The sequence below is a fragment of the Micromys minutus genome (assembly GCF_963924665.1).
Source record: "Micromys minutus genome assembly, chromosome: 18".
In the NCBI taxonomy this organism is placed as follows: domain Eukaryota; kingdom Metazoa; phylum Chordata; class Mammalia; order Rodentia; family Muridae; genus Micromys; species Micromys minutus.
In genome coordinates this window covers 49520877-49545919 of record NC_137953.1, presented here as the reverse complement: position 1 = coordinate 49545919, position 25043 = coordinate 49520877, and the positions used below count along the sequence as shown (strand labels likewise).

At 38.0% G+C, this 25043-nt stretch overlaps 1 protein-coding gene across 1 annotated transcript in view; it reads right to left on the bottom strand.

Annotated features, from left to right (window-relative positions):
* The window catches only part of COPG2 (COPI coat complex subunit gamma 2), a 140205-nt gene that overhangs the window by 58001 nt on the left and 57161 nt on the right, over positions 1-25043 (bottom strand). Inside the window, exons 10-12 of the mRNA XM_080932516.1 lie at positions 1992-2125; positions 1534-1601; positions 296-484 (exon numbers count right to left, since the gene is read on the bottom strand). Of these exons, the coding sequence (XP_080788642.1) occupies positions 296-484; positions 1534-1601; positions 1992-2125 (391 nt within the window). The remainder of the gene's footprint in view (positions 1-295; positions 485-1533; positions 1602-1991; positions 2126-25043) is intronic.

Below are 25043 nucleotides of genomic sequence, written 5' to 3'. Positions count from 1 at the left end.
ATTCAAAACAGGAAGCTCTCCATTTCCAACAAGAAAAGAAATCTTTTCAACTAATTCTGTTGGAATAACTCACACAAACATTAATCAAATAGTTACAAACCAACATGTATAAGCTAAATATTTAAAATAAAATACAACCTTTATGACTTAGAGAGAAAAAAGTTATTTATGTAGAATACAGCAATGCCTAGGAAGGAAAAGAATGCGAGTGTAGACTTCATAAAAATTAAGAACTTCTTAAAAGACACTGTTGAGGCAAGCTATAGACCAAGCAAAAGCCTGTTTAATTTCTTACCTTGAACTCATCTGAGATTTCAGACACAAAAGAAGATATCTGCTTCATAAGTCTGTCCACACTGCTCTCACTTCCTGTTTTCAACAATGTTGTAATGGCCAGGGTAGCAATGCTTCTGTTTGAGTCCGTGATTAAGTTTTCTAAGTCCAGATTGCAGGCAGTAACAGCAGAGGGGTGCTTCATTGCCACCTTGTAGAAATTAGCAAGAAAAAAAAATAAACAAAACAAAACAAAACAAAACAAAAACACGTTGTTGATAAAGGCCAGAACCTAAGCTTTAATTAAGGTATGTGCCAATGGGAAGGGAGCAATAGAGGTCAAAGGTACTCATTATGTCGGGTCGGGTAGATGTCCACACCCATATACCTTTATAACAGCACTGTCTCTTTTACTGCAGGTGCCATCACGTTACAGTTTATAAGTCCACAGCGATCTATTCTACTAGACATCAGAGACTTTAAGAAAAAAGTTATGATAAATGTTGATCAACAAAGACTTTCTGTCATTTTAAAATCAACTCTGCAATTAAATAAACTCCTGTCTGTTATTCTATATCTATGTTGTTCCGTCTCTCTATCTCACATTGGGCTGACCCAAAATTCTGAAAATGTGAAAATACTCTGCAAATTATTGTCAGTAAAACTCATTCAACAGGAAAAGATGACCCAGACTAATGAAAAAGTCTTTATCCATGCAGCAAAGAGTTAGATGTTTGGTGTAGAAATCCTTCTGTGTATTTTAGTGGTTGGGCACTGCTTCAGGCCCACTGGAGTTACTATATAAAACTCAGCATCGCAAACACATGAATTTTAAGACACAATTGGTTTCAAGATCAGCGACGAGGAATTGGTAAGACCGCTCAGTCTCCGCACTGGCTTGTATGGTTCCTGATAACCACAGTGCTCTAAGCACAGGCAAGATGACTGGAATGCTAGACTGAAGGTGCCAGCTTAGTTAGTTTTAATTACTTTAGATGGACACCTGTGAATGGCCTCATACTGAACAGTCTAACACCTGAACATAAGGCACTAGAAGTCAGAAGTAAATGGTCCTCCATGGACTAACAGTATAAATAGCTGTGATTAAGGCCACAAGTACAAACGAGATGCTACAGAGGAGAGGCCCATAAATTACATTCGAAACTTGAAGAGAAAGCCAAATGCTTCGTATTTCATGTTTCTGAATTAAATATATATGTCTATATATATTTAATTATAGTTTATCAAAGGGGTACCTACCTTGTTCAGGGTCCTCACAGCTGCATATCTCAAGGCTGGTTTAGGAGAGCTACAGAAAAGTTGAAGAACTGGAAAAAGAGAAACAAACAGACAAAAATCACTGTGGATACTGTTCAGCAGAGAGATGAATATTATAGTAATAATCATGTTCATTCTGTGCATCAGGAAATTAGTCACTACTTTTTTGTTCAGCTATAAAAGCTTTAATAGAAAGGTTTACTTTTTTCCCCTCTAAAAATTAATATTCCAATTAATATTTGCATTTAACTAAGAGAAATAGTGCTAGTTATGAAAGCAAATGTGTTTTCTAAACATTAAAGAAAGCTGAAATCATTAGCAAGCGTTTTTATTCACTGAGCATTCTTGGCCTAAATGCCACTCTTAACAGCTACTCTGCAAGCCCCTGATTGAAAGACAGTAAGAGAATAAACAAAGGTCAGCTAACAAACACAACTGACCTGAGACTGCAGGTGCCAGCTCCCTTGCAGTGCAGTTGGGAAGATGAATAATGGCAGAAGCAGCTTCATAAATAACCATTTCATGTTTATTTCGCAAGCAGCTCTCAATGAAGTCAAAGAGTGGACTTTCATGTCTGACAATAAATGGACACATATCAAACAGCAGGGTAATAATCACAATGGTTAAAAGTACTGAGATCAAAATGGTTACAGAAATTGAAATATTCTTCTGGAACAATGGATAAAAGACCACTGAAAATTTTTGGAACTTTTAAATTTAACTAAGGCCTTGTAAATGAGCAATTAAAACAAACAAACAAACAAACAAACAAACAAACAAAAAACCCCCATAGATCTCCGTTCAGAATAGTGACCTTTCTGGTGGTTTAACTTGCTGGATTCCTGACTTTCATCCCTCCTTCCTAGATCACTGTAGCTCTGGAAATGTTAGAAGCTTTATGGAATCAGTTTAATATCAGCAAGCAAATTATGTTATATATCACATTTAATGATGTAAAATTTGAAAAAAATGTAAAAATTGAAAACTACAGAATTATTTTTCTAACCAAAAATCACAATACATGCAAATAAACCATAAAATAAAATACTGTCCAAATACAAGAGAGAAAAATAGTCACCTGTAATTATTCCTGAGGAAGCCTAGACATTAGACTTACTACACAAACACTTCGAGTCAACTAATACAAACATGCTCAAAGAACTAAAGGAAACTCCATGTAAAAACCGTATAGATCCGTACATATGGTGATTAGAATTGATTTTTAAAAAAGTAAATAAAAGCCAGAGATTTGGAAAAAGCAACAATTGGAATTAAAGATTTAATTAAGGAGGTTCGATTGTCAGCAAACAGATAACCAGCAGAGGGAAATAAAGAAAAACAGGAGGAGCTGAACACTGTCAGGAGACCTGTGCAGCATGGACATGCATGTCAGCTCCACAGAGTAAGAATCCTACCAGGTGGAAGCAATGACTGGAATCCTCTACACCGGTTAATCAAAACCAAGTCTACATGCCAGAGAAGCTCAACAAATCATAGCAGGATAGACACACAGCATACAGTGCTGTTGAGATACTAAGTAAACAAGTGATCAGAAGAATTCTGACAGCGACAGGGCAGAGATAAACAAATGCACCACACTTCACAGAAGTCCACAGGCTCACACAGTGAACGTTACGGGGAGCTAACCCTATCGGCAGCACTGGCCTGCTTCACTGCCACCTCCCCTCCCAGCCTAGAACCAGAGCACACAGAAAGAAGCGTCTAACTCTTCATTTATTATTTTAGTCATTCTTTATCTTACCTTCCTTAATTTTACTCGTTATGATATTTCATGTCTTTATATTTTTCTTGTTCTGATATTTTAGTATTTTAATTTTATTTTTATCTTTTTGTTTCTATTCCTCTTGGTTTTAATTTTTTCTATATTTTGTAATCTGAAATATTTTTAATGCTGCTGTTTGTTCCTCTCACATCCTATCTCTTTTTCATTACATCTTTTTAATTCTTTTTTCTAAAGAGAAAACCCCTTCTTTACTTCATTCATTGTTAATTTACCTCTACTAAGTCTTAAATTCATACTTTAAAAAAACTTTTTTAAATTTATTTTTTTTCGAATACATTTTTAAGGTTGTAATTAAGTATTTGTGGGTACATATACATACACATATGTATACATGTAACAATAATATAGGAAAAGAGGCTATTAATTTGAGGGGATAGGAGAGAGACTAGGAGGGGCTGTAGGGAGGAAAGGGGGATGTGATATTTTAATTAAAATATATTCTTTTGTTGTTGTTGTTGAGCTTCACACAGTCTGTGAGTTGTTTCTGGGGTGTTCAGAGCTTTCTGGGGTTAGTATCTGATTACCAGTGACTGCATATTATGTCTGTTCTTTTGTGACTGGGTTATCTCACTCAGGATGATATTCTCTAGATGCAGCCATTTTCTTAAGAATTTGGTTAAGTCATTGTTTCTGAGAGCTGAGTAGTATTCCATTGTGTGAATGTACCACAATTTTTGTATTCATTCATCTTCTGAAGGACATCTGGGCTCTAAATTCATACTTTTATTACACATTAATTTTACCATTTTCTTTTCTATTTTCACTTAAGATATAGTAATAAATGACTTTAATTTTTCCTTTCTTTACAATAATTTTTTTTTCACTTTACATTCTAATCACAGACCCTCCTCCCTCTTCTCTTCCTAGTCTTCGTCCCTTTACAAAGCCCTCTTCCACTTTTACCCCTCTCCTTCTCCTCTGGGAAACCCCTCCTTGGGTACTATCCCACCCTTGGACATCTAGTCGCAGCAGGCCTATAATTTTTAACTGTATTTTAAAGCCTATTTACTTTAAATTATGTGCATGTGCATGATCACGTACATGTGAGTGTAGGTATGCGGAGGTCAGAGGCACTGGGTCCCCTGGAAGCAGACCTGTGGCTGTGAGCTGCCTGATATAATGCTGGGGGCCAAACTCTTCTGGAAGAGCAGCATAAATGCTCTGAATCACTAGGCCACACCTCTCCAGCCCCTTTAAATGTATTTAATACATTGTCTATTTTGGTGTTAATGCTATTATCATAGTTCTTGTCCTCTGTGAGTGGAGTCCTTAAGAGAAGGCTGCTTACTAAGAGATCACTAAAAAGGAACTGCCATCTCAACAGATAGATAACCTGAATCAGAAACATGAAAACACAAAGCAGCGTGACTTCTCGAAAAGTTTGCAATGCTTGAATAACTGAACCTAAAGATACTGAAATGGTTAAAAAGTCAGAAGGAATATTTTTAAAGTCTGATTTAAAAAATGATCGACGAGGGGCTACTAAAATGGCATTGTGAGTAAGAGCTCTTGTTCTGTAAGCATGAGGACCTGAGTTGGAGCCTTGGCACCCACATAAAAAGCCAAGCATGCTGCACATATCAGGATTGGAAACAGAAACACACTTGGGAGTTCCTGGCTCAAAAGTAAGGCAAAGAGTGATAGACAAAGACATTTGACATCTTGTTCTCAGTTTCTGTATACAGGCTCACATTCTCATATTCATGTGCTTCCAAGACAGAGACACACACAAATACACACTCTCACAGAGAAAAGAGAGAGATTAATAAGAAGGTTCAAATAAGAGATGAGTGAATATGTCAATATGATACCTGTACAAAAAATTCAACAACTTGGACTAGAAATTCAGTAACTTGAATGTCTTAAGTCAGGGTTTCTATTCCTGCACAAAACATCATGACCAAGAAGGGAAGGAAAGTGTTTATTCAGCTTACATTTCCATATCGCTGTACATCACCAAAGGAAGTCAGGACTGGAACCCAAGCAGGTCAGGAAGCAGGAGCTGATGCAGAGGCCATGGAGGGATGTCACTTACTGGCTTGCTTCCCCTGGCTTGCTCAGCCTTGCTTTCTTATAGAACCCAGGTCTACCAGCCCAGGGATGGCACCACCCACAATGGGCTGGGCCCTCCCCCCTTGATCACTAGTTGAGAAAATGCCTTAGCTGGATCTCATGGAGGCATTTCCTCAAGGGAGGCTCCTTTCTCTGTGATAACTCCAGCTTGTGTCAAGTTGACACAAAACCAGCCAGTACATTGAATAAAAAAAAATCAGCCAAAAACATATTAAAAATAAAAAACTCAGTCAAATAGAAACTCTTACTAGAAAGTATCAGCAACAGACTAGCCCAGGTGTGAGAAAAGCTATTGGGAGTTGGTGACTAGTAGGGAAATCTATATTCAAACAAAACATTTGTTAGGACAACAAAAAACAAAATCTAGAAATCATGAAAATAACATTCAATACCTGTGGTGCACTATTAAGAGACCAAGCCAACCAATCTAGTGTACAGAAGGACCTAAAAAGAACAGACTAAAGTGACTGAAAATTCATTCATAAAAGTTTTAGAAAAAACTTCTCAAATCTAGAAAAAGTCATGGACATGCCACATGAGGCAGAGAGAATCCCAAATAGAGCTAGATAAACACTTTATGCATCATAAAATTCCAAAAGAAAGAAATGTGGTGTTACTTAAAAAGGGAAACCCATTGAAATAACAGGACTTCACAAAAGAACCCTGGAAGACCAAGAGAGATAGACTGATGTATTTCAAGCTTTGAAACAAAAACCAGCGCTAACCCAGACAACAGTATCCAGGGCAGTTACCCTTTAAAATTGAAGCAGAAATAAAGACTTCTCAGAAGTATAAATTAAGGCAAATCATAACCACTACGCTACACTGATGAATACACTTAAAGAAACACTACATACGACTGAAGAAGAAACATACACAAATATACAGGCCCAGGAAAGAACAAGCCTCATTAAAAGAATAAACAGCAAAAAGGAAAATAGGAAGAAACCAAACACAATTAGCTCTGTAAACCAGCAAATGTTTAAAGATGAGAAAGGTTGGCATATATCTCTTAATAACAGTAAATTTAAAGTATTAACTTGGAACATAGGTCAGCTGAATTGACCAAGCAAGATCCAACTATTTGCTCTCTATCAGAAACTCACCTACTGGCAAAGACTGAAAGAGAAAAAAATGGAAAATTATATTCCAAGTAAGTAGAATTCAAAAACAAGCTAGAAGAGCTATACTTATACCTGAAAAAGCAGACTTTGGTCAAATCTATCCACAGAAATAAGGACACTCGTGTCATATTAATGAAGAGATAGCCCATTAAGAATCTATCATGATTATAAATATGTAGGCATCAAATGCTGATGCATCCAATTTCACAAAGCACAACTAGACATGAAGAGATAACAACAATGGACACTTATTTTCCAAAGCTCACTCGAGCTGAGTGAGGTGCTACATGCTTTGGGAGGGAACAGCTCCCGGGAGCACTTCTGCCATCATGTGGGAGACTGAAGCAGGTGGATCTCTGTTGAGTTGAGGTCAGCCTGGTCTACATAAGGACTTCCAAGGACAGCCAGTGCTACAGAGAGAGACCCTGCCTCAAAGAGAAAAACAATCTCATTCTCATTAACGGACAGCCCCCCCCCCCATAAAAGTTGAAGTTCAATTGCACTGCAAAATAAATGGATTTAAATTACATTTTGCAGAGTATTTTAATCTATGGAATACATACTCTTCAACAGTCTATAATACTTTCTCCAAAGTAGATTACAATTTAGATAATAAAACAAGTTTAAGACACACACACACACACACACACACACACACACACACACAGAGAGAGAGAGAGAGAGAGAGAGAGAGAGAGAGAGAGAGAGAGAGAGAGATGGCTTAGTGGTCAAGTTCATGTCAAATAGCTCATAAACATTTCTAACTCCAGTCCCATATACATCCACATACATATAAATGAAATAAAAAACATCTTTAAAAAATAATTTCTTGTTTACCTGACCTTGATTTAACTTTGGTGTTATCTGTCTAGAAAATCATCCATTTCATTAAAAATTTAAGAAGTTAGACACCAACAACTTAAATAACCCAATTTAAAAAATGGTGTAAAGACCTGAACAGAGAATGCACAACTGCAGACTCTCAAATGGCCTAGAAACACTTAAAATAAATGTTCAAAGTCATCAGGGAAATGCAATTGAAAACCACTCTGAGATTCTACCTCACAGTGGCAGAATGGCTGAGATAAAAAGCTCAGGAGATAGTGAAAGGATAGTTCAAGCCCATTTGTCTCCACTTAAGAACCAGGCCTGAGTTCAAAAGAGGCTGTAAGGGACCAGATTCAGGAATCAACCATAAGTACCAGACAGGAGCTCTAAGAACAGACCATAAAATCCAGAACAAGAATATAAAACCTCACAGCCAAGGGATAATCACAAAAACAGGAAAATATCTAATCTCAGAACAAGCCGTCTGCTCTGGGCAGTCTTATTCCATCACATGATTGAATGCTTATGACATAGAATTGTAAACCATTGATTACCTGTGACCCCCCTAGCACCCACCAATGAAATTTTAGATTACCCAATCCTTCTAGAGAGTTTCCATGGTTCCCCATAAGAAGGCCTGAGTGCCTTTATCTGGGGTCGCCATTTCAAAGAATGGTGACCCGTACATGCTGGTTGTTTAAACGCTCTTTGTTTTTGCATACTCTCTGAGTCTGTGGTCTTCCTTCATCAATTTTCAGAACCTAACAATAGTACATAAGCTAGTAAGGCTGGGGAGCAAGAGTAACACTGCTCCACTGCTGGTGAGAATGCAAACTTGTACAACAGTGTTGAAAATCAATTTGGCAGTTTCTTAGAAAACATGAAATAGTTCTACCTCAAGACCCAGCTATAATACTTTTGGGCATATACCCAAAAGATGCCCCACTATACCACAGGGACACATGCTCAACCATGTTCCTAGCTTTATTCATAATAGCCGGAAACTGGAAACAACCCAGATGCCCTTCAAATGGAACAAGATTTGTGGTACATCTGCACAATAAAATACTATTCAGTTATTAAAAATAACAAATTTTGCAGGCAAATGGATGGAATTTGAGAATATCATCCTGAGTGAGGTAACCCAGACCTAAAAGGACATGCATGGTATGTACTCACTTATAAGTAGATATATTACCTGTAAAATACAGGATACCCAGGTTGCACTCCACAGACACAATGAAGCTAAACAAGAAGGAAGGTTAAAATGAGAATCTCACTTAGAAGGGGGAACAAAATAGTCATAGGAGGTAAATAGAGGAAGAGATCTGTGTGAGAGAGGGGATGGGGAGAGGAAGGGGTGGTAATTCAGGACCAAGTGTGGGGAGGGGAACAGGAGAGAGCCAGGTGGCCATGAGTGAGTGAAATGAGTGCAACTGGGGGTGGTGGGGTATCTCGAGAACATGCCAGAAACCTGGGGTAGGGGAGGCTCCCATGAATCAATGGGGCGACTTCAGCTCTGAGGACCTCACAGCATTGGGGATATGGAACTTCAACAGGCCACATCCTGTAGCCAGGCAAGAACCCCAGTGGAGCGATAGGGACACCAACCTATTGTAAAAACTTTCTAACCAAATGCATCCTGTCTACGAGAAAGGTGTTTGGGTGCGGCACCAACGGCCCCACTTCCCGCCGGCAGGAATAGGCGTGCAACAACAGGATTCTTCTGCGAACAACCTTTATTGTACAATACTCTGAGCAGGGGACCCCATGGAAGTAAAATGCACTGCTTATATATGCCTCGGAGACTCGTGTCGCTACCTGATTGGTGCGCCCTCCAGTAACTCATTAGCATGCCCCGAGAGCGGGCTGTGACGTCTGTGGCACACGTGCACTATGTCTCTTGGGTGGGGCAATAGCTCTGTTTGCTGAGTCATTGGCGGGAAGCCGGCGCCATGTTTGGGTGCAGCACAAATGGCTCTCAACAGAAAGGCAGGGACAGGATGGAGCAGAGACTGAGGGAATGGCCAAGCAATAGCTGCCCTGCTGAGCCCAGTCCTGCCTGGCCTTGGTACAGACAGAATGACATGCCCCTGGGACATGTTCCCTGGTGTGAACCTCCAAGATGGGTGCTGTGGGCATAAGGCTTGTTTGTATAATAATGTACACATTTCACATTCCTCCAAGGAATGTCCTCCCAGTTAAAGTTAATGACTCCATGATAATTAGAAACAGCCAGGAGTTGGGAATGTGGCTGTCTCAGCAAAACTGTAAACTCTGGGACTTTCAGGACAGCCCTGAAGATATGGGAAAGAGCTCTAAATACATGAGTTTGAAAATATATAATTTCTCAATATGTAAAAAAATGAGGATACACTATAAATTATATGAGGGGCTTCATGACTCTAAAGGAACAAAAGCAGCTGTGCCGTGAGCCCACTTGTTAGACAATTACTGAGGAAGGAGGTGAAGAAGGTTAGGGAGCCGTGACCACAGGACATGGTGGAGAAGGTTAGGGAGCTGTGGTCACAGGACATGCACCCGGCCAAGTTTTCTTGTTTATGCTTACAAAGGCACATAGAATCCTGAGTTCAGGATCAGCCTAGGACAGAGCAAAATTAGCCTCAGCCATGGTGGAAATGTTAATTTCAGGGTAGGGTCCCATCCAACTAGCTTATAGTCTGTGCTTAACAAAGACAGACATAGAACTTAAATTCTTAGCAATGTTAGAAAGAAATGTGCTTGTTGGGTCTCTTAAGAATCAAAGAGCTGAGATGCTGCTTCATAAGATAATCAAAAGGGAAACCTGAAGTAAGTGACTGGATTGATGGGTAACTAGCACCCCTCCCAACCCTCGCTCATATGTAGCAGATGTGCAGCTTGGTCTTCATGTGGGTCCTGAACAACTGGAGGGGGGCTGTCCCAAAATCTGTTGCCTGTCTGTGGGATAGTTCTTCTGGATGGGCTGCCTTCTGTGGCCTCAGTGGGAAAGGATGTGCCTAGACTCACAGAGACTTGATGTGTCAGGGTGGAGGGACACACAGATGAGAAGAGAAGGGAGAAGTGGGGAGAGAAATGTGGGAGGAGGTGACAGGGATGTAAAATGAGTAAAAAAAAATCCTTTTATCATACAGATTATAATAGAATAAAATTAATATTACAAGAAACTATAGATGCCACACAAACACATGAGACTGGAATATGCAAACTATGTTTGCAATATATAAAGTATGGTTTTAAAACAGTAAAGAAATCCTAGAAATGAAAGGCCATGGTCTCGGACTAAATGCACAGGCTCTTTTCCACCTGGAGCAACAGAGATCCTGGGGAACATGCCTGTTGAGGCTGCGCCATGAGTAACCAGATCACAGATAGTGCTTGACAGTAATTGTGGAAAAGGTTCCTTTCCAGCCCACAGTTGGGACCAGGCTTTTGTCAGAGAGAACTGGGGTCTGCCTGGGAAAGGCGGTAGTTGAAGATCAGCCCCACAGGACCTCATACACCTGGACCAAAGGTGATCCTGGCACATGGGCCCAGGGAGAGCACTTCGAGAGTCCTCAGAGAGCAGAAAGTACTGTGATATCTGAAAAAGGGTCCATTGTGGCCTAGAGAAAGAGCCAGGTCCCTGCCAGTAGTACTCAGGACCTGTAGGCAGAGGGCTGAGCTCCCAGAAGAGCCTCACAAGAGCTCCCACACGTGAGCCCACAAAGACAAGCTGAGTCTCTGCTACCAGAACCCACTGCTTGCCCACAAAAAGCCCATCACTCAGAAGCAATTTCCTTCCTGAGCACACGGGCCCTCAGATCCACGGGAGAGACAGGTGCCAGTCACTGAAAACAAGACAACGTATAATCACAGACAACAAGATGGAAAGAGGAAAGGGAAAGGAAAGAACTTAAGCAATGGAAACCAAGATAACCTGGCAATATCAGAACCCAGATCTCCCACCAAAGGAAAACAATCCAGAAAAAGAAGACTCAGATTTGAAATCATACTTCATGATGATGATGGAGATCTTGGAGAAGCACATGAATACTCCCTTAAACAAACACAAAAGGACACACATAAACAAATAGAAGCTCTTAAAGAGGAAACACAAAAGTAACTACAGGAAAACACAACCAAACAGATAAAGGAACTGAAAATGGAAATAGAAACAATAAAGAAAACACAAAAAGAGACAACCCTGGAGATGGAAAACTAAAAAGAAATGAGGAGGCACAGATGCAAGCATCATCAACAGACTACAAGAGATGGAAGAGAGAATCTCAGGGACCGAAGACAACATTGAAAACATAGACAAAACAGTCACAGAAGATGCAAAAATTAAAAAGTTCCTAACCCAAAATGTCCTGGAGATCCAGGACACAATGAGAAGACCAAACCTAAGGATAAAAGAAATAGAACAGGGCAAAGAATATCAACTAAAAGGCACAGTAAATATCTTCAACAAAATCATAGAAGAAAACTTCCCTACGATTAAGGAGATGACCATGACCATAAAAGAAGCCTACAAAACCCCAAACACATTGGACCAGAAAGGAACTCTTCCCTACACATAAAACGCCAAGTGTTCAAAACAAAGAAAGAATACTAAAAGCAGTGAGGGAAAAAGGTCATATAACATTTAAAGGTAGACAAATCAGAATGAAACCCTACTTCTCAACAGAGACTATGAAAGCTAGAAGATCCTGGACAGACATCATACAGACAATAAGAGAACATAAATGTCAGCCCGGGCTATGTTACACAGCAAAACTATAAATCACCATCGACCGAAAGACCAAGATATTCCAAGACAAAACAAAATTTACACAATATATGAACACAAATCCAGCCCTACAAAGAATAATAGATGGAAAACCCAATACAAGGAGGGAAACTACATTGTAGAAAAAGCAAGAAAACCAAAAGAAGAAAGACACACAGACATAATTCTACCTCGAAAAAAAAAAAAAAATAGAAGGAAAAAGCAACCACTATTCATTAATATCTGTTAACAGAAATGGACTCAATTCACCAATAAAGAGACATGGACTATCAGACTGGATACATAAACAAAACCCAGCATTTTGATGCATACAGGAAACTCATCTCAGAGACAAAGACAGACACTACCTCAGAGTAAAAGGCTACAAAAAAAAAATTTCCAAGCAAACAGCCCCAAAAAGAAAGCTGGAGTGGCCATTCTAATATCCAATAAAGTAGATTTTCAACCAAAAGTTATCAAAAAAGAGAAGGAAAGACACTTTTTACTTATTACAGAAAAAAATTATCAGGATGACTTCTCAATACTTAACATACATGTTCCATCTTCTAGAGCACCAATACTCATAAAAGAAATCCTACTAAAGCTCAAAAAAATACATTATACCACACACAATAATAGTGGGAGACTTCAACACCACATCAATAGACAGATTTTCATGGAAGCAGAAACTGAACAGAGACGCAGTGAAACTAGCAGAGGTTATGAACCAATTGGAATTAACAGACATCTACAGAACATTTCATCCTAAAACAAAAGAATACACCTTCTTCTCAGTACCTCATGGCACCTTCTCCAAAATTGAACATACAGTCCGTCACAAAACAAGCCTCAATAGATATAAGAAGATTGAAGTACTCCCATTAATCCTATCAGATCATGGACTAAGGCTGTTCTTTAATAACAACAAAGACAACAAAAAGACACATACACATCTACTCAACGATAGCATGGTCAAAGTAGAAATAAATAAAGAAATTAAAGATTTTCTAGAATTTAATAAAAATGAAACCACAATATACCCAAACGTATGAGATGCAGTACTAAGAGGAAAATTCACAGCTGAGTACCTCCAAAAAGAAACTGGAGAGAGCATATAATAGCAACTTGACAGCACAGTTGAAAAGCTCTACAACAAAAAGAAGCTCATACACGCAAGAGGAGTAGACTGCAAGAAATAATCAAACTTAGAGTAGAAATTAACCAAATAGAAACAAAAGAACCATCCAAAGTATCAACAAAACTAGGTGCTAGTTCTTTGAGAAAATTAACAAGATTGATAAACCCTTAGCCAGACTAACTAGAGGGCAAAGAGAGTATCCAAATTAACAAAAATCTGAAAGGAAAGTGGAGACATAACAATTGAAACTGAGGAAATTCAAGAAATCATCAGATCCTACTACAAAAGCCTATAATCAACAAAGCTGGAAAATCTGGAGGAAATGGATGAATTCCTAGACAGATACCAGATAGGAAAGTTAAACCATGACCGGATAAACTATGTAAATACTTCTATAACACCTAAAGAAATAGAAGCAGTCATCAAAAGCCTCCCAACCAAAAAAGCCCAGGACCAGATGGGTTCAGTGCAGAATTCTATCAGACATTTTTTGATGACCTAAAACCAATACTCAACAAAGTATTCTACAGAATAGAGTCAGAAAAAACACTACTCAACTCATTCTTTGAAGCCAGAAAACTCTCATTCCTAAACCACACAAAGACCCTACAAGGAAAGTGAACATCAGACCAATCTGACTTATGAACACTGGTACAAAAATACTCAACAAAAATTTTGCAAACCAAATCAAAGAACACATCAAAACGATCTTGTACCTTGATCAAGTAGGCTTCATCCCTGGGATGCAGGGATGGTTTAATATAAAAAATCCATCAATGTAATCCACTATATAAACAAACTCAAAGAAAAAAACCACAGGGTCATCTCACTAGATGCTGAGAATGCCTTTTAAAAAAATTCAACACTCCTTCATGCTAAAAGTCTTAGAAAGAGCAGGAATTCCCGGCCCATACCTAAACATAATAAAAGCAATACACAGCAAACCAATAGCCAACATCAAACTTAACAGTGAGAAACTTGAAGCAATCCCACTAAAATCAGGGGAGTAGACAAGGCTGTCCACTCTCCCCCTACCTTTTCAACATAGTACTGGAAATCCTGGCTGGAGCAATTAGATAGCAAAAGGAAATCAAAGGGATACAAATTGGAAAGAAAGAAGTAAAAATATCACTATTTGCAGATGACATGATAGTATATTTAAGTGACCCCAAAAATTCCACCAGAGAACTTTTACAGCTGATAAATAACTTCAGCAAAGTGGCTGGATATAAAATTAACTCAAATCAGTAGCCTTCCTCTACTCAAAAGACAAACATGCTGAGAAAAAAAAATTAGGGAAAAAAGATACCCTTCACAATAGTCACAAACAATATGAATACCTTGGTGTGACTCTAACTAAGCAATTGAAGGAACTGTATGACAAGAACTTCAAATCCCTGAAGAAGGAAATTGAAGAAGATCTCAGAAGATGGAAAGATCTCCAATGCTCATGGATTAGAAGGATAAACATTGTAAAAATGACCATCTTACCAAAAGCAATCTATAGATTCAATGCAATCTCCATCAAAATTCCAACCCAATTCTTCATAGAGTTGGAAAGAGTAATTCGCAAATTCATCTGGAATAACAAAAACGTAGAATATTGAAATCTATTCTCAACAACAAGATAACATCTGCAGGAATCACTATCACTGACCTAGAGCTATATTACAAGGCAATTGTGTTAAAAACCGAATGGTACTGTTACAGAGATAGGCAAATAGATCAAAGGAATAGAACAGAAGATCCAGAAATGAACTCTCACACATATGGTCACTTGAACTTTGACAAAGGAGCTGAAAACATTCAATGGAAAAAGGACAGCCTCTTCAACAAATGGTGTTTGCTCAACTGCTAGTCAGCATGCAGAAGAATGAAAATAGACCCTTTCTTATCTCCTTGTACAAAGCTCAAGAGCAACTGGCTCAAAGATCTCCACATTAAACCAGGTACACTGAAACTATTAGAAGAGAAAGTATGGAAAACCTTAAAACACATAGGCACAGGGGAAAATTTCCTGAACAGAACACCAATAGCTTGTGCTCTAAGACCTAGGATGGTGAAATGGATGGATGCAAAGTTTCTGTAAGGCTAAGGATACTGCCAAGGAAACAAAACGGCAGCCAACAGATTGGGAAAAGATCTTTACCAACCCCACATCTGATAGAGGTCTAATATCCAATATGTACAAAGAACTCAAAGTTAAATGTCAGAGAATCAAACAATCTTATTAAAAAATGGGGTACATCAATTGAGGAATATCGTATGGCTGAGAAGCATCTAAGAAAGTGCTCTACATCCTTAGTCATCAGGGAAATGCAAATCAAAACAATCCTGAGATCTACCTCACACCAGTCAGAATGGCTAAAGTCAAAAAATCAGATGACAGCAGATGTTGGAGAGGATGCAGCAGAAGAGGAACATTCCTCCACTGTTGGTGGGGTTGTAAGCTGGTACAACCACTCTGGAAATCAGTCTGGCGGTTCCTCAGAAAATTGGACATAGTCCTACCTAAAGACCCAGTTATTCTAATTCAGAGCATTTACCCCAGAGATGCTCCAACATACAATAAGCACACATGCACCCCGATGTTCACAGCAGCCTTATTTATAATAGCCAGAAGCTGGAAAAAAACCCAAATGTCCTTCAGTAGATGAATGGATACAAAAATTGTGGTATATTTACATAATGGAGTACTACTCAGCTATTAGAAACAATGACCTTATGAAATTTTTAGGAAAATGGACATCCTGAGTGAGGTAACCCAGTCACAAAAGAATTGACATAATATGCAGTCACTGGTAATTGGATAGTAGCCCTAGAAAGCTCTTAATACCCCAGAAACAATTCTCAGGTCATATGAAGTTCAAAAAACTAATGAACAAACAAACAAAAAGAAAACAAAAAAAAAAAAAACAAAAAACAAAGAAAAGAAAAAAACAAAGACCTAACAGTGAAAGCCTCAGTCCTTCTCAGAATAGAAATGAGTGTATAGCACCATCTCAGAATGTAGTAAGCGTAGAACTTAAATTATTCATAATTCAAGAGCTAAGAATATAGCCTGTGGCAATTTTTGGTATTCAAAAATCATTATTTTAAAACTATACACACCAAGAAAATTCTAACTGTTTCCATGTTACGTTCTGTTCTACATGTACTTTATGCTTATGGTAACTAGTGGGATTTCCATGCATACTATCAAACCTCTACAAGAATCAAGTAGTGACAAAAATATATTCATATAGTTTTATGTCAAGATGCTTTAAAAAATCTGTACATGTATCTCTCTTTTTAAAATAAAGTTGTAAGAAAAGAAAGAAGAAATAGCAGAGCAGAGTAGAAATTAATGAAATGAAGACTATAAGAGGATCAATGAAAACAGTTGCGTTCTTGAACAGATAAAAATGCTCAGACAAATGTTTACACAAATTAACCAAGAGAAAGACTTAAATCAACAACATTAGAGGTAGTGGGGTAAAAGAATATAACAACAAATATTCACTGAAATCCAGAGGCTCACTAAGAAGTACTCTGAAGAATTACCTTCCAGTAAACTAGAAAACCTATAGGAAATGGATTATTGATCATAGTGCCAAAGTGCCTATTGGAGAAAAGGTGGCCTCATCCACACAGGGTGCTAGGAAGCTGGACATGCATGTGACAAAGACTGAACTACAATCTTTACCTCTCACCCTGTACAGAAGACAAGTTAAAATGGACTAAAGACCTTAATATAGGACCTGAAACTTTGAAACTCTGAAAGGAAAATATAAACTTTTCAAGATACGGGAACAAGCACAGACTTTCTGAGTACGACTCCAACGGCTCAGGAAATAACAGCTAGGCCTGACAAACATCAAATTAAGCTCCTACACAACAAAGACAACAACAAACTGAGAAGCTAGTCTATGAGACAGAAGACAAGCTTTGTTAGCTATTCACCAGGCAGGGTATGAATAACTAAAATAAAGAGCTGAGAATTTTAAATGAGCTGAGTGGGTAGTTCTCAGAAGCAATACAACGTACATAGATCAAATGTTATATAGCATATTAATATACATTAATTATTACACACAACATTCAAACAAACAAACAACTAAGGCTGGAGGGCATAGCCTCAACTGGATAAGGAGATCTTTAAAGATCTGCGCTACATTATGCTTAATCAGTTTCCTGCAAAACTAGTTAGACAAGAAGTCTCCTTTCACCTTTCACTCACTATTGCACTAAAGGCTTGAGGTGGTGAGACAGGCACAGCATAGAACACAGGGCTCTAGAAACAGAGAAGTGAAACCATATTTATTTACAAGTGGTATGATTTTACACACAGAAAATCCAAAGTAGTATCCAGATGCAAAGAACAAGAGAGAGGCAGAGAAAGCAAGAGAGCACCAGGCAGGGGGTTGTAGGGAGGAGGGAAAGAGGGAGTGAGCATGCGCTGGCTAGGAGCACACCAAGTTATAAACTCCCAGATTAATAGCAAACAACTAGATTTCAGTCCAGGAGTGAAAATGATGCAACAATTCCATTTACAATAGCTGAAGAATGAGCGAAGGGGCCAGTGAGAGAGACAGATGGGGTGGGGGGTGGGGGAGTAAGGTACTTGCTGTCAGGTCTGAGTTTGATTCCCCAGGATCCATATGGTAGGATGTGAGTACTAACTCTTGTGAGTTGTCCTATCTGATTTCTATATGCACACAACTTAAATACTTTTAAAAAATAAGTTTAATAAAACTATCACGATTTTAAATTGAAAAGTATAAAATCTTTAAAAATCTTTGAGGACTTTAAATGAATAAAAAGCACCTTGTCTGTGCTCTGAAAACGACTTATTATCAAGATGGCAGTACTCCCATATGGACTGATTTAAGATACACCTATTATTCCAGTCAGTGCAAATCCTACCAAAATGACAGCAGGTTTTACTGTGGTAATCCAAAGCTTGTTCTAGAATGCATATGGATAAGCAATGAATTCCAAAGCACATTTTCCAGATTCACATTTTCCTATACGCCTGCAGCAATCATGACAAATGAAGAAAACTTGGAGTTTTATCACATGGTCAGCTGACTTCCCAAAGAGGAGACAATTTAAAGGGGAAAAGATGAATACTTACTAACTGGCACTGGGCAAATTAATATCTATATATTTTAAGTGAGCGTACACCATTATATGAGCATATGCAGAACTTAAATCAGAATGGAAGATAGTCTTAAAGGCTGCAAACGAAAACTGTTAATAGCACTAGAAGAACACATTGAGAAAATCACTGTAAACTTGAATTAGGCAGCTACTGGACATAGCACCCAAAGCACAATCTCTCAGAAAGATGATAAAACAAACTTCAACAAAAAGTTAAAATAAAGAAAGAAAAGACAGGCAGCATGCAAAAAAGTTGTGTATAAAAATATTTGTTAACATTTTGGGACAACAAGGGACATATTTGTAGATTTCTTATGAAATTGTCAAACTTTGCTATCTGAGTTATTAAAAAAAAAAAAATGGGTAAGGAAGTCTTCCAAATGCAACAACTCTACTAGACAATGGACAAGAGATTGGAATAACTTATACTTAATAACACTAACAAAACAGGAAGAAAGCAGTAAAGCAAACACACAACTAAAAACAAAATAATGTCTAGTAATTAGGAAAGGGAAACTAGGAGTGGGGAGAGGCTTCTGTATAGCTATTGGAATGGCGAGGATAAACAGTAACTGCTCAACAGACACACCAGGTACACAGGTCCATCTGGGATCCCAGCACTCGAAAAGTAGACAGAATACTGGATACACAGTGGAAGTGACCTCAAAGATGAAGGGATCAGCAGACAACATCACACACTGATGAAGACATGGTGTCCTCATAGGCATGTTAATGTATGCAACTTTGTAAAATCATCTTCAGCTTCCTTTAAAATTAGGTACAGTAAGTAGTCTGCATAATCCATTTACAAGAATCTTCCCATGAAAATAGAAAATATATGTTCATGTGAAGATTTGTACTTGCCTATCAATAGTATCATTTCCATAATAGAAATCTAAGCAACCCAAATGACCACCAAACATAATTGTTCATTTCTGAAAGACTACAGGGGCAAAAATGGAGAAAAGCCAAGGAAAAAGGGGTCCAGCAACAGGCCCAAAGTGGGATCCAGCTCAAGGGATGGCTCTAAGGCCTGACACTATTACTGAGGCTATGGGATGCTCACAAAAAGGGGCTTAGCATGACTGCCTTCCAAAAGACCCAACAAGCAGCTGAAACAGTCAGATGCAGATATTTATACCCAACTAATATACAGAAGCTGGTGACCCCTGTGGTTGAATTAGGGAAATGCTGGAAGAACCTGAAGAGGAGGGTGACCCTGTAGGAGGTCTCAATTAACTTGGATCCCTGAGATCTCTCAGACACTGGATCCCAACCAGGCAACATAGACCAGCTGATATGAGGCCCCAACACATAGAGCAGAGGACTGTTAGGTCTGGGTTTAGTCAAAGAAGATGCACCTAACCCTCAAGAGACTGGAGGCCCCAGGGAGTGGGGAAGTCTGGTGTAGTGGAGAGTGGGGTGATTAAGAACATCCTAGTGGAGACTGGGGGGGGGGGTGGTAGGGTGGGGTTGGGGGAGAAGGAGGAGGTATGGGATGTGGACCAGAAGGGGGATAAAATCTGGAGTTTAAAAACAAATTAAATAAAAGATTAAAAAATAATCAATAAAAAGTTTTCTTATTAAAAACAAACAAAAAACAACAAAACAACAACAAAACCCATTTCTAATATCCTATTAGATACTGTCCTGGTTTGCTTTCTCCTGCTGTGATAAAACACTGACCAACAGCAACTTGGAGTGGAGAGTGGAGAGATCTTACACTTCTAACAGTCCAGACTAATTTGTAAGCTCCAAGCTACTGAAAAACCCTATCACAAAAAAATTAAAATGAATAGCACCTGTATGAAGTTAACCTATTGCTTCCGTGTGCACACATACCTTTGTACACATGCACTATGAACACACATACACAGAAGCACAAGAGACTATAATCAGAAAATAACCATTTTCTTTACAGAAATTATGCTGGTCTTCACGTTCACTTTACCATGTTGTCTTCCCTTGAAGCAGTATTTTAAAAGATGAAGACATATGGATAGGATTCATTCCCAAAAAATGTTTTAGGATATCTTATAACTAAATTTTTTGTAAAATCCTTTGTTGGCTAACTATTAAAATATTTCTCAAAATTCAGACATTATAAATAATAAAGGAACTGATGTCTTGTTTCCTTGTGCATATGTGCAAGTTTTCCTCTGTGGAATTCTTAAAGGGAAACTTCTAGATTACAGGCAAGAAATGTATGTGCTTTTACTTTTTAACAGGCATGCAAATGACCCTCCAAAGTATCTGTTCAGTTTTATATTCCAAGCAATGCTGTGTGAGAATATTCATATTCTAGCCAAGATTTGATACTGAAAAGTATTCAATATTTTGCCAATCTAGTGACAGCTGAAAAATGGTATTTTTATTTTGATCCATATGTTTCTAATTATTAGTGAGATGAAAGTTTTTTTTAAAAATCTATTGCAAAATCTTTGTAATAGTAAAACACTGACTTTACTTACTGAAAAGTGGTAAAAATCATTTGTGTACAATTTGCTTTTAGTTTTTGAGACAAGGTCTTGCTATGCAGCCAGTTGTCCAGCCTCTCAAGTGTTGGGATTATAAGTGAGTGTTACTGTGTCTACCTCCTTTCTTCCCTCTCCTTTCCCCTCCCCTCTCCTCTGTACACTGACCTACAACAAATGGGCAATAAAGAAGACAGAACACCTAATATTACTTCTATCTGTCCTGTATGAGGTTTTTTTCCATGCATGTTATACCTGTTAGATTTGTGAGTCCTACTTGGCTGTGATTGGATTGAATTTTTTAAATGCCATAACAAACTGGGCATCAAGTTGGATTTCTGCCCTGAATTTCTGAGAGTAAATTAGAAGATCAGAGATGAAAGATTTATTTAGCAGCACCAATCACTAGGATTTATCACTGACTGTCCCAGTGGTTAAAACATTTGTGAGTAAGAATGTAAAGATATTGTGAGTTGGAAGTAAATATTCCCACAAAAGAATCATGGGAAGGCTCATGCTTTATCCCTGAATACTGAGAGGTGACTGGGTCTTGAGGGTACTTTCATCAACTGATTCATCCCTTGAGTTCATACTGATTGGACTACAAAGATGGAGTTCATTGTTGCAGAAAGTAAGCCAGTAGGGACATGCCTTTAAAAGGTGTTTCTTGTCCTGGCTCCTTCCTGTATATTTGGCTCTATCACCATGACCTGAGCCAGTTTTCCCCATCAAATGTGCCCTACCAGAATCTTCTGTCTTACCATGCTTGAGCCCAGAAGCAATGGAACCACACAACCACAGACTCAACCTTTGAAACCATAAGCCAAGATAAATCTTTCTTTTGTTTTGAAATATTTGTCTCAGTGATGAAAATCTGAGTAAAAGACCAGTTAGAACTCCTGATTGTTACAATGGCCTTCATATAAATCTCCTAAAAATAAACAAACTCCACTGAAAGGAAAGATAAGTAGCTCTTGTTCCGATTATAGAAAAACAGATATCGAAGACCCCAAAAAACTCACGCAGAAGAACAGAAGATTTGCCTCCAGCATATACCTACATTATTGTAATATTATTAAAAATCACTATGGTGGCAGTTCAGGTACTGCAATTGATACAACAGGGAAACAGGAGCCCATAAGCAGACCAAAGCATGTAAGAAAATCTAGTTTACAATAAAGCTAATATTATACAGCAAAAGATATAGACTCCTTTCAACAAATGACACTAAATTTATCAGCTTTCAGAAGAGGGAAAAAATTAATTAACTGGCGATTTTATATCATATCTAAAAAACAAATTCCCTGGTAAGATATGGACCCAAACATAAAAATTAAAACTATAATGCTTGAAGTAACACCGAAAATATATTTGTGAACTTGGAATTCAGGCAAAACAAAAATAATATTTTTTCAGTAAAGACCGATAAACTTAACTGTCTTACATTTAAGTAGCTCTTTCTGTTCATCAAAGATATCAGAAAAGGAACAGCCAATAAAGTATGGGGGAAAGTATCTGTGATACTTATAATCAATCCAGAACCATTATTGTATATTAAGAATTCCTATAGCTGGGCAGTGGTGGTGCACATCTTTATGTGGAATGTGACTGAAGCAACCATTTTGGAAAAACAAAGTCTGGTGTTACCTATAAAATGCAGAGGTATATATGGCAACTCTGTAATTCTACATATACAGTAAAGAAGTGTATGCTTAAACATAAAAATAGAGATGGAGACTGCTGTGGTTTGAATGTGTTCCCCAGAAGTTCATGCATCAAAAACTTGATCCTCAAAACCATATGCTAATGCTATTTATAGTGAAGCCCTTGGGGATAATTAGGATTAGATGGTATCATGGGGGCTGGGCCATTTAACAATATGAGGAATGCTATAAGAGAAGATACCTCAAGTAATACCATGTGAGACAGCAAGAAGGCTTTCCAGATGCTGAGCAAATGCCAGAAGCATGCTCTTGCCTTCCCAACCTCTAGAATTGAGCCAAATTCAACATTTTTTTTAAAAAAATAAAAAATGTCTTAGTCTTAGATAAAGATGGCACTTAACTTACAATGTAGTATGGTCTAACAAATCCACTAATATGAAAACAATATAATTATAAAATGCTTTTATGCCTATCTACCAAACACTGTAGCTTACAGCACACCATACCTGGAGTGTATGTAGATTTGCACCCTCAAATATTGGCAGCTATGACTCACTACTGTTGTTGCTGTTCATTATCAACACCCACTGAAGACCTGAGGAAGAAGGTTTACCCCATGCATAATGCTGTCGTACTACAATAAATTAAAAACAAAAAGCCCAACTCCAACTATTATAAACTGAGAACCATCTGTATTTTTATAGCAACAAAAATGGATGAAGATGTGAGACAAGGAGGCTATTCACAGCAGGCTTATTCATCAGCGCCAAAACCAGAAAACAATCCAGATGTTTACTCTTAGAAGAATGAGCTAAATGAACAGCTTATAAACAAAACCAAGTGTGATCCTTACAATCAAATTCTATGTGAAAAAACAAGGCACAAACTGCAGCATGAGTTTGTCACCAAGCCTTTAAGATGGAGCGACTTCAGTGTTTATGGGATGATATTGAGGAAGTACAGAAGAAAAAGGAATTCCAAGAAATGAGCACTTTAAATGCCTTATTAGTTGTTCTTCTGGAGATCAATGGATATAATCAAATGATATATGCATATTACTGGGGGCATTAGAAATAATATACCATTTCTTAATGTATACAATCACTCAGTCCTATACACATAATAGACATAAAACTAAGTTTTTTCATTTTCTGTTTGTACCTTATCTTTCTTAATTTAAATAAAAGAATTGGATATAGCATTCCAAATATAAGTTCAATTTTGTTAATAGTGACATACAGATCAATTATATTTTACTGTTTATTCAATCTGAATCTCTTTCACTAAATAACTGTCAGGTTTATTATGATAAATGATGTATTTTTATGTACTAGGCAGCCCACAAAGATGGGCTCAACAAAACCTGCTGAATATTCAAACCCTGTGTAGTTTCCTCAAACATCAGTGCCAGGATTGTTCATCATAACCAAGAAGGCGTAGGTGGAGTGACAGCACAGCACTTCTGATATCAGGTTACAGACACTGCTGTTCCCAAGGTAGGTCCTCTCCCTTACACACTTGCTTTGGAAGAGGTAGTTGTTGTGCTAAGTGGACATTTGACAGCCAATAAAAAGCTCTGAAAGGTGGGAAAGTGGGGCACCCGGCCAATAGAAAGGAAAACAGTAAGGCTTGCCAACAAAACGTGAGTGAAGTACAAAGTGGACTCTCAGTGCTGGATGGTGCAGGCCCAGCCAACATGCCTGTACACTCACCAAGTACCCACATCAGAACCACACAGCTAAGCTGCCACTAGATCACTGATCATGGTAACTGTGAAATAAACACCCGTTTCAGGCCATAGGTGTGAGATCAATATAGCACTATCTATACACTGACACTTCCACCTAATGTATTTTCTGTCTCCTGCTCACATGCATCACTTTAATTATCTTTCCTACTAACAAACTTCAGTCATATCCTTATACCAGTTTTCTGCTTTTAAAATATTCAAGAATTTTTATTCAATTTCCACTCTTAATTACTGCTATAGTTTGAAAATAGTCACCAAAATTCACGAATGGGAAATCTAGGCTCAAATATAAAACTGTTAAGAGTTAAAACTTTAAAGACTTCATCCAGTCAGCACAGACCTTGTCCTCCCATCTAAAAGGGCTGTTTGTTAACAAAGAAGTGATTTACAGATGGAGAAATTTTGTTTCCTTTTCCTCTTCTTCTTTCTCAAATTGACATGGGCTCATGATTTACCAGCTCTGCCTTGCTACAATGCAGCAGGAAGAAACTTTACCCCGTGCTGGTGCTGTGCTCTTCCACATGCCAGTTCCCAAACAATGGCCAAACCCACTACCATTTATAACTGACTCAGTTCCTAATACTCTGTGACAGAAGCACAAGATGGACTAAAAAATTACTAACCAAAACATTTTTTGGTCTAAGTTTAATTATAATTTTCTTCCCAAACAAAACTAACATAGTTTCATTTCTAATACCACACTCTAACCATAATTTATATGTTGCAATCCTCTCAAATCCCAGAG